Source organism: Oncorhynchus kisutch, linkage group LG13 (genome assembly GCF_002021735.2).
Source record: "Oncorhynchus kisutch isolate 150728-3 linkage group LG13, Okis_V2, whole genome shotgun sequence".
Lineage (NCBI taxonomy): Eukaryota > Metazoa > Chordata > Actinopteri > Salmoniformes > Salmonidae > Oncorhynchus > Oncorhynchus kisutch.
Genome location: NC_034186.2, coordinates 40,699,080 through 40,710,638, shown reverse-complemented (window position 1 = coordinate 40,710,638; position 11,559 = coordinate 40,699,080). Strand labels below are relative to the sequence as shown.

At 41.2% G+C, this 11,559-nt stretch overlaps 1 protein-coding gene across 2 annotated transcripts in view; it reads left to right on the top strand.

Moving 5' to 3' along the window:
• The first annotated feature begins 2,129 nt into the window (after nucleotides 1–2,129).
• The window catches only part of LOC109901533 (CREB-regulated transcription coactivator 1), a 28,552-nt gene continuing 19,122 nt past the window's right edge, over nucleotides 2,130–11,559 (top strand). Inside the window, exon 1 of one of the 2 annotated variants that reach the window (XM_031786251.1) lies at nucleotides 2,130–2,315. In XM_031786251.1, coding sequence (XP_031642111.1) covers nucleotides 2,190–2,315 — 126 coding nt within the window. In that variant the 5' untranslated portion in view covers nucleotides 2,130–2,189. The remainder of the gene's footprint in view (nucleotides 2,316–11,559) is intronic. The other variant, XM_020497527.2, reaches the window with a different exon arrangement.

Here is an 11,559-nt window from a genome sequence, read left to right as displayed (position 1 = left end):
AGATAATTGGAAATTCTAAAAACAATTAATCTATCCGTATTGATTTTGTTAATATGTTTATGCAAAAGAACACAGCATTATCCATGGCAAAATGCATAGAATTGCAGGAAATCTGCATTAAAACTGCTAAATTGTCACTCCCTCCATGGCAGAATATGTAGAATTGCAGAGATACATTTCTCTGTGGAGAAATTGGTTTAAAAATGCCTCTACACCACCTAAGCCCCCTTTTTTAAAACAACCCTGCATAACCTTAAAGCTGAGAATCAGTGTCAGTGTCAGTGTCTGTTGTTTGAAGTAATGTCTGTTGTTGTAATATCGCAAACTGATGTGTTCAATTTCACCGCTATGGATTCCAGCTTTAATTAAAGGTGATACATGAACTGAAAACAGCATTCAGGTGTTATAAATGAATGTATCATTTTTCAAAGAACAACAAAAATCTTTGTGGGATGGCAGTTTTAATGTAAATTGAAGACAAGTGAAACCTTATTCCCAATCGTAGAAAATTCTACTTGACCCGTCAGTGAAATACAAGACCGTACCAGAATGTGTTTAATCTTATGAGCTCTTTCTCTTTCTTATACAGTACTGTAATACAGATGTGATATGTAGATTGTACACATTTTTTTGTGATCAGCATACTAATCCTTTTGTCATTTGTGTAAGTGTTTTTTACAGAAAATTCTATTGAATTGAGAGAAAATTGGTTGAGAAATGCCCTTGCTCCAGAGATTCATGCTTTAAATGTGTGTCAGAGGACAACATGCACTTATGAGATTATTCATAATTAATGTATGGTTTATATGAGGTGCTATTTTTGCCTTTCTATACTTGACCATAACCTGTTTTTTAGCTAAATACTGTGCATTTAAACTCCAACATCACTGTAAATGTCACAAAGACATGAATCCCAATATTTCCTGTCAGTCAATTATAGGCCTACTGTATCTGGACAACTGATCAATTTGGTATAGGCCATTACAGTTTATCTCTGTTCATCATGACCCTGATACAATTCCAAGGATTTGATTGATCCATTACTGGTATTTCAACTTTGGTAGAGCAATATCTTTATTTGTACCCCAAAAAAATTATAATTAGTTCATATTCGAAAAAGTAGCATGCACATATCTGCCATGTGTCCTTCATACTTTCTGTATTCTACTTCAAAGGATACTGTGGCGAATTTGTAATCTTATTGTGTGTCTGTGAATTTGCCATCCATGGTTTTGACAGAACATGTGTGGGGCCCCCCCCCCCTCTGGTGATAACTTGTTCACTCAGTTTTTGTAGTTCGGATATTGAGTGGCTTTTAATAAAACTTCAAGAAATAGATTGTTTTCCAGTTTTTTTTTAAATTTTGTCAACCTAACCATTCCTATAAATCGTCATATGATGCAAAGCATCATCCTTGAAAACTTGACTGCTGACATTACATGTTTTGTTTTTTTGGATTGTACTAATGAACAACATACTCAAATATAGTTTTAAGTGAACTATCCCTTTAAACACAATTGTCCTTTGACATATTTTAGTGCGTTCCCACGCATAGTTCTGAGCTATAGTTCGAATCAGAGTTCGATTATTTGTTAAATTGTATTTTCTTAATTTGGTCCAGGTTGTTTCACATTGCCTATCCTGGTATAGCCTTGTCTCCCCACAATTTACACCCATAAATTCGCTGCTACCCACATAATGTTCAACAGATATCGAGTTATGGTACTGTTTGCATGTCATCAAATGCTTGCAGTCAAACAATCATTACTGCACGCCTCTGGTTATTTTCTGGTATTTGGTCCGGACTGCGTTCTCATCTGCAGTGAACCGCACCAAGGTACGAACGGAATCTGACTGAGACCAACCACGGTGCGCTCGAGTGCGGATAGTGTTCACACCAGTCCAAACGAACCGAACCGCTCCAAACTAATTTGTTGTGAAAGCCCACAGAGCCCAACATACAAATCAAATACACACGGTAAGTCCTGATTTAATGATGTGATAATACTCATCATTAGATTTCTAGAAAATAGAAAATGGCATGTAGTATGCGATATGTTATGTAGCTAGCTAGACATTTACATTTGTATTTTTAATTTCATAGCATCATTTACAGTACGCGCGTAATGACGACAAACCATCGTATCCAAGCGTTGTGCGTAATGTCCCATTGAGAAGAACAGCAAAAGATGGCGAGCTCAAACAATCCACGTAAATTTAGCGAGAAAATCGCTTTACATAATCAGAAACAGGCGGAGGAAACTGCGGCTTTCGAAGAAGTGATGAAAGACCTAAACATCACTAGAGCTGCACGGGTAAGTGCCTTGTTTTGTTGATTAATTACTGTATGCATCTTGGCTAGTTAGCCAGTAATGTTAGCACGTTTTTATGACGAGTTGTTTTTAGCCAGCTGGCAGTGGCAAGCAAAAGTAGCCGATTGACTGCATTCGCAGTTAAATAGCTGTATTCTGATAACCATTATATATTGGGGCGTTATTTTGCAAACGTTTTAACCTAGCTAGCCAGCTAGTGTAGTGAGCTGTCTTTGTTGACGTTTGCTAGGTATGGTGAGCAGCCAGGTAGGCTAGCTAACTAGGCTCTATAGTTAGCAAGCACCTGCTCATACATAGTCAAATTGCCATGCATCATAAATATCAAAAGGTTCAGAGTATCAAGCTAGATATCGATACTATCTAGCTAGCTAGCTCGTTACCATCTACAATTTGCAATGAAAACTGAACATGCTTAGCTAGCACAGTTCGACTGACTCAGTCAAACTGGTGTGTATTTGACACTGACAGAACACCGCAGTAGCTAGGAGGATACATCTCGCTAACTCCAATGTTGACAACGCAATGGAGTTACATCCACCATAGCTAGATCACCACAAGCCATTTTGACATAATTCCCCAGTCAATTGTTTGCCCATGCTTGTCAGGCAATGGGTTTGCATGTTTGCAAAGTACCAAGCCTGCTTTGACAGTAGCTATAAAAAAAAAAAATCGCCTAGTCCGACCATTATTACTGTTCCAGCTGGCTGGTAGGCGTTATTGTAGGTAGGGAATGTTAAGTGTAGCACAGATAATTTTCTACCAACCGTTAACTGGGATACTACCTCAATTCCCGACTTGGAAGACGTGTCTTCTAAACTTCCATGTCTAGTTGCAGGGGGTTCGTTTGAATTTAGAAAATGCTAAGACATATACACACTACCAGGCAAATATTTTTTTCTATATTTTCAATATGCTGGCCTATGGCCTAAACCCTACTGCCAAAACATCCAATGATGGTATTTATAAATAAATTATCTGGGCTGCTGAAAGGACTGATCTTTATAATACACTAAACAAAAAATATAAACGCAACAAACAACAATTGTAAAACATTTTACTGAATTACAGAACATATGAGGAAATCGGTCAATTGAAATAAATTCATTAGTCACTAATCTATGGATTTTGCATGACTGGGAATACAGATGTCTGTGACCTACAGATGCATATCTTAAAAAACAAAACCAGTCAGTGTCTGGTGTGACCACCATTTGCCTCATGCAGCATGACACATCTCCTTTGCATAGAGTTGATCTGGCTGTTAATTGTGGAATGTTGTCCCACTCTTCAAGTTGCTGGATATTGGCGTGAACTGGAACACTCTGTCGTACACGTTGATCCAGACCATCCCAGACATTCTCAATGGGTGACATGTCTGGTGACTATGCAGGCCATGGAAGAACTGGGACTTTTTCAGCTTCCAGGAACTGTGTACAGATCCTTGTGACATGGGGCCATGTATTATCATGCTGAAAAGTGCAATCACCTCAACAATGTGCCTCAGGATTTCGTCACGGGCTCTGTGTGCATTCAAATTGCCATCGATAAAATGTAATTGTGTTCATTGTCCAGTTGGGTTATGGTTTGGGCAGGCATAAGCTACGGACAATGAACAAACATGCATTTTAACGATGGCAATTTGAATGCACAGAGAGACCGGGATGAGATCCTGAGGCCCATTGTCGTGCCATCACCTCCTGTTCACAGTTATGGAAACTTAGGACACTAGAGGCTTTTCTACTGACTCTGAAAAACACTAAAAGAAAGATGCCCAGGGTCCCTGCTCATCTGCGTGAACATGCCTTAGGCATGCTGCAAGGAGGAGGCATGAGGACTGCAGATGTGGCCAGGGCAATAAATTGCAATGTCTGTACTGTGAGACGCCTAAGACAGCACTACAGGGAGACAGGACGGACAACTGATCGTCCTCGCGGTGGCAGACCACGTGTAACAACACCTGCACAGGATCGGTACAGCCGAACATCACACCTGCGGGACAGGTACAGGATGGCAACAACAACTGCTCGAGTTCCACCAGGAACGCATAATCCCTCCATCAGTGCTCAGACTGTCCGCAATAGACTTAGAGAGGCTGGACTGAGGGCTTGTAGGCCTGGAGTAATGCAGGTCCTCACCAGTCATCACTGGCAACAATGTCGCCTATGGGCACAAACCCACCATCGCTGGACTAGACAAGACTGGCAAAAAGTGCTCTTCACTGACGGGTTGCGGATTTGTCTCACCAGGGGTGATGGTCGGATTCGCGCTTATCATCAAAGGAATGAGCGTTACACCGAGGCCTGTACCCCGGAGCGGGATGGAGGTGGAGGGTCCGTCATGGTCTGGGGTGGTGTGCCACAGCATCATCGGACTGAGCTTGTTGTCATTGCAGGCAATCTCAACGCTGTGCGTTACAGGGAAGACATCCTCCTCCCTCATGTGGTACCCTTCCTTCAGGCTCATCCTGACATGACCCTCCAGGATGACAATGACACCAGCCATACTGCTCATTCTGTGTGTGATTTCCTGCAAGACAGGAATGTCAGTGTTCTGCCATGGTCAGCGAAGAGCCCGGATCTCAATCCCATTGAGCACATCTGGGACCTGTTGGATTGGAGGGTGAGGGCTTGGGCCATTCCCCCCCAGAAATGTCTGGGAACTTGCAGGTGCCTTGGTGGAAGAGTGGGGTAACATCTCACAGCAAGAACTGGCAAATATGGTGCAGTCCATGAGGAGGAGATGCACTGCAGTACTTAATGCAGCTGGTGGCCACACCAAATTGTGACTGTTACTTTTGATTTTGATCCCCCCCATTTGTCAGGGACACATTATTCAATTTATGTTAGTCACATGTCTGTGGAACTTGTTCAGTTTATGTCTCAGTTGTTGAATCTTGTTATGTTCATACAAATATTTACACATGTTAAGTTTGCTGAAAATAAACGCAGTTGACCGTGAGAGGACGTTTCTTTTTTTTGCTGTGTGTGTGTGTGTGTGTGTGTGTACAATTTACATACAGTACATTTAAAAACATGGAGTGTGAATGTGTGTGCATTTATCAGTTAAACATACAGTTGTGGCCAAAAGTTTTGAGAATGACACAAATATTAATTTTCACAAAGTCTACTGCCTCAGTTTGTATGATGTTAAGTAGTATTTGCATATACTCCAGAATGTTTCGAGGAGTGATCAGATGAATTGCAATTAATTGCAAAGTCCCCCTTTGCCATGCAAATTAACTGAATCCCCAAAAAACATTTCCACTGCATTTCAGCCATGCCACAAAAGGACCAGCTGACATCATGTCAGTGATTCTCTCGTTAACACAGGTGTGAGTATTGACAAGAACAAGGCTGGAGATCACTCTGTCATGCTGATTGAGTTCGAATAACAGACTGGAAGCTTCAAAAGGAGGGTGGTGCTTGGAATCATTGTTATTCCTCTATCAAACATGGTTATCTGCAAGGAAACACGTGCTGTCATCATTGCTTTGCACAAAAAGGGCTTCACAGGCAAGGATATTGCTGCCAGTAAGATTTCACCTAAATCATCACCTAAATTTATTGGATCATCAAGAACTTCATGGAGAGAGCGGTTCAATTATAGTGAAGAAGGCTTCAGGGCGCCCAAGAAAGTCCAGCAAGCGCCAGGACCATCTCCTAAAGTTGATTCAGCTGCGGGATCGGGGCACCACCCTTTCAGAGCTTGCTCAGGAATGGCAGCAGGCAGGTGTGAATGCATCTGCACGCACAGTGAGGCAAAGACTTTTGGAGGATGGCCTGGTGTTGATGGGCAGCAAAGAAGCCATTTCTCTCCAGGAAAAACATCAGGGACAGACTGATATTCTGCAAAAGGTACAGGGATTGGACTGCTGAGGACTGGGGTAAAGTCATTTTCTCTGATGAATCCCCTTTCCGATTGTTTTTGGGCATCCGGAAAAAAGCTTATCCGGAGAAGACAATGTGAGTGCTACCATCAGTCCTGTGTCATGCCAACAGTAAAGCATCCTGAGACCATTCATGTGTGGGGTTGCTTCTCAGCCAATGGAGTGGGCTCACTCACAGTTTTGCCTAAGAACACAGCCATGAATAAAGAATGGTACCAACACATCCTCCGAGATAAACTTCTCCCAACTATCCAGGAACAGTTTGGTGATGAACAATGCCTTTTCCAGCATGATGGAGCACCTTGCCATAAGGCAAAAGTGATAACTAAGTGGCTCGGGGAACAAAACATAGATATTTTGGGTCCATGGCCAGGAAACTCCCCAAGCCTTAATCCCGTTGAGAACTTCTGGTCAAGCCTCAAGAGGCGGGTGGACAAACAAAAACCCACAAATTCTGACAAACTCCAAGCATTGATTATGAAAGAATGGGCTGCCATCAGTCAGGATGTGGCCTAGAAGTTAATTGACAGCATGCCAGGGCGGATTGCAGAGGTCTTGAAAAAGAAGGGTCAACACTGCAAATATTGACTCTTTGCATCAACGTCATGTAATTGTCAATAAAAGCCTTTGACACTTATGAAATGCTTGTAATTATACTTCAGTATTCCATAATAACATCTGACAAAAATATCTGAAGACACTGAAGCAGCAAACTTTGAGGAAATTAATATTTGTGTCATTTTCAAAACATTTGGCCACGACTGTACATGTCAGTACATGCACTCAAGGCTTAAAAATCATTATTTAACTGGTCTCCTCCCCTTTATTCTATACGGATTGAAGTGGATTTAACAAGTGACATAAATAACGGATCACAGCTGTCATGAAAAAAGCAGGTGTCCATAATGTTTTGTACACGGTTCATGTATAAATATATACAGTACCAGTCAAAAGTTTGGACACACCTACTCATTCAAGGGTTTTTCTTTATTTCTACTATTATATACATTGTAGAATAATAGTGAAGACATCAACTATGAAATAAAACATATGGGAAAATCTCAACCAAGAAGTGTTCAACAAATCTAAATATATTTGCCTTAATGACAGCTTTGCACACTCTTGGCATTCTCTCCACCAGCTTCACCTGGAATGCTTTTCCAACAGTCTTGAAGGAGTTCCCACATTATTCTGAGCACTTGTTAGCTGCCTTTTCTTTCACTCTGTGGCACAACTCATCCCAAACCATCTCAATTGGGTTGTGGTCGGGTGATTGTGGAGACCAGTTCATCTGATGCAGCACTCTCCTTCTTGGTCGAATATCCCTTACACAGCCTGGAGATGTGTTGGGTCATTGTCCTGTTGAAAAATGATAGTCCCACTAAGCCCAAACCAGATGGGATGGCGTATTGTTGCAGAATTCTGTGGTAGCCATGCTGGTTAAGTATGCCTTGAATTCTAAATTAATTACTGACAGTGTTACCAGAAAAGCACCATCACACCTTCTCCTCCATGCTTCACGGTGGAAACCACACATGCTGAGATCATCCGTTCACCTACTCTGCATCTCACAAAGACACAGCAGGAACCAAAAATTAGAAATTTGGACTCATCAGACCAAAGGACAGATTTCCACCGATCTATTGTTCATTGCTCGTGTTTCTTGGCCCAAGCAAGTCTCTTCTTCTTATGGTGGCCTTTTTTAGTAGTCGTTTCTTTGCAGTAATTCGACCATGAAGGCCTGATTCACGCAGTCTCCTCTGAATAGTTGATGTTGAGATGTCTGTTACATTTTTGGGGGCTGTAATCTGAGGCTGGTAACTCTAATTAATTTACCCTCTGCAGCAGCTTCCTTTACTGTGGCGATCCTCATGAGAGCCAGCTTCATCATAGCACTTGATGGTTTTTGCAACTGCACTTGAAGAAACCTTCAAAGTTCTTGAAATGTTTAAGTAATGACGGACTCTCGTTCTTGCCATAATATGGACTTGGTCTTTTACCAAATAGGGCTATCTTCTGTATTTTTTTTATTTATTTGACCTTTTATTTAACTAGGCAAGTCAGTTAAGAACAAATTCCTATGACGGCCTAGGAACAGTGGTTTAAATGCCTGTTCAGGGGCAGAACGTAAGATTTGTACCTTGTCAGCTCAGGGATTTGAACTTGCAACCTTTCGGTTACTAGTCCGACACTCTAACCACTAGGCTACCCTGCCTCCCCTCCCTTGTCACAACACAACTGATTGGTTCAAACACATTAAGAAGGACAGAAATTCCACAAATGAACTTTTAACAAGGCACACCTGTTCATTAATTAATACCTCATGAAGCTGGTTTAGAGTGCAAAGCAGTCAAGGCGAAGGGTGGCTTCTTTGAAGAATCTCAAATATTACAGTGGGGCAAAAAAGTATTTAGTCAGCCACCAATTGTGCAAGTTCTCCCACTTAAAAAGATGAGAGATGCCTGTAATTTATCATAGGTACACTTCAACTATGACAGACAAAATTTGAAAAAAAATCCAGAAAATCACATTGTAGGATTTTTAATGAATTTATTTGCAAATTATGGTGGAAAATAAGTATTTGGTCACCTACAAACAAGCAAGATTTCAGGCTCTCACAGACCTGTAACTTCTTCTTTAAGAGGCTCCTCTGTCCTCCACTCGTTACCTGAATTAATGGCACCTGTTTTGAACTTGTTATCACTATAAAAGACACCTGTCCACAACCTCAAACAGTCACACTCCAAACTCCACTATGGCCAAGACTCAAAGAGCTGTCAAAGGACACCAGAAACAAAATTGTAGACCTGCACCAGGCTGTGAAGACTGAATCTGCAATAGGTAAGCAGCTTGGTTTGAATAAATCAACTGTGGGAGAGAATTATTAGGAAATGGAAGACATACAAGACCACTGATAATCTCCCTCGATCTGGTGCGCCACGCAAGATCTCACCCTGTGGGGTCAAAATGATCACAAGAACGGTGAGCAAAAATCCCAGAACCACATGGAGAGAGCTAGTGAATGACCTGCAGAGAGCTGGGACCAACGTAACAAAGCCTACCATCAGTAACACACTACGCCGCCAGGGACTCAAATCCTGCAGTGCCAGACGTGCCCCCCTGCTTAAGCCAGTACATGTCCAGGCCCGTCTGAAGTTTGCTAGAGAACTTTTGGATGATCCAGAAGCAGATTGGGAGAATGTCATATGGTCGTCGTGTTTGGAGGACAAAGAATGCTGAGTTGCATCCAAAGAACACCATACCTACTGTGAAGCATGGGAAAATCATGCTTTGGGGCTGTTTTTCTGCAAAGGGACCAGGACGACTGATCCGTGTAAAGGAAAGAATGAATTGGGCCATGTATCGTTAGATTTTGAGTGAAAACCTCCTTCCATCAGCAAGGGCATTGAAGATGAAACGTAGCTGGGTCTTTCAGCATGACAATGGAGTGGCTTCGTAAGAAGTGGCCTAGCCAGTCTCCAGATCTCAACCCCATAGAACATTTTTGGAGGAAGTTGAAAGTCCGTGTTGCCCAGCAACAGCCCTAAAACATCACTTCTCTAGAGGAGATCTGCATGGAGGAATGGACCAAAATACCAGCAACAGTGTGTGAAAACCTTGTGAAGACTTACAGAAAACGTTTGACCTCTGTCATTGCCAACAAAGGGTATATAACAAAGTATTGAGAAACTTTTGTTATTTTCTTATTTTCCACCATAATTTGCAAATAAATTCATAAAAAATCCTACAATGGGATTTTCTGGATTTTTTTCCCCTCATTTTGTCTGTCATAGTTGAAGTGTACCTATGATGAAAATTACAGGCCTCTCATCTTTTTAAGTGGGAGAACTTGCACAATTGGTGGCTGACTAAATACTTTTTTGCCCCACTATATATTTTGACTTATTTAATCATTTTTTGGTTACTACGTGATTCCATGTGTTATTTCATAGTTTTGATGTCTTCCCTATTATTCAACAATGTAGAAAATAATAAAGAAAAACCCTTGAATGAGAAGGTGTGAACTTTTGACTGGTTCTGTATACATACATCCATACAGTATCAGTCAAAAGTTTGGACACACCTACTCATTCAAGGGTTTTTCTTTATTTTTACTATTTTCTGTAGTGTAGAATAATAGTGAAGACATCAAAACTATGGAATCACGTAGTAACCAAAAAATGATTAAACAAATCAAGATATATTTGAGATTCTTCCAAGTAGCCACCCTTTGCCTTGATGACAGCTTTGCACACAGCAGTCTAAGGCACTGCATCTCAGTGCTGGAGGTGTCATTACAGACCCTGGTTCGATCCCGGGGTGTATCACAACTGGCCGTGATCGGGAGACTCATAGGGCGGCGCACAATTGGCCCAGCATCGTCCTGGTTAGGGGAGGTTTTGGCCGGGGTAGGCCAGTGTAAAATAAGAATTTGTTCTTAACTGACTTGCCTAGTTAAAGGTTAAATTAAAATAGTGCTTCATATCATGATGATACTCGTCTCGATCAGTTTTCTTTTAACTGAACATTTTCTAAATTCAAACGAATCCCCTGCAACTAGACGTGGAAGTTTAGAAGACACATTGTTTTCCAAGTCGGGAATTTGGTCAAATTCTCTGTGCTATGCTTAACTTTACCTACCTAATAACTCCTATCAGCCATCTGGAACAGTAATAACAGTAGGACTATGCTGTATTTTTAATAGCTGCTTTGACAGCACCTAAGAAACCCCCCTCCCCAGCACCTAATGTGTGTGTGTGTGTTTGTGTGTGTGTGTGTGTGTGTGTGTGTGTGTGTGTGTGTGTGCACGCTGAGGTTTGACAGATTTGCAAGGTTTGAACTTTGATGGCAGATACTGATAACATGGGATCAACTATCCTCTTGTAGACCTTTTAGTAATACGTGCAATGCAAATAATTGACTCGTTTTGGTTGGTTACTGGAAATCATTCTTGTCGGCCTGATTTAAAAAAAAGCCCATTTCCATGTTAGTCTGTTTATTCATCCCCATAAAATCAGGCCTTTGTTTAATCCATCATTCATGCAATTCATTAAAGCAATTGGTGATCTTAAACATTTAGTAGTTATTGCCAGGTGTTTGGTGGTGAACCTACCCATTATGAATATCATAAAGGAATGGTTTAGGAGTACAGAATGGATTTATGTTGTGGTTTTACAACATGGCTATTATTATTTTTATTTTTTTTACAAATCTAATTGAAAAAATAGAAACACCATTTGACAAATCCTAGTATCCATCATTACACAGTGATGTCTTTCCTTATGAGATTGACACCCTCCAGCTATTTGGCTTAGGCCTACGGACTTTGTCCACACAGTG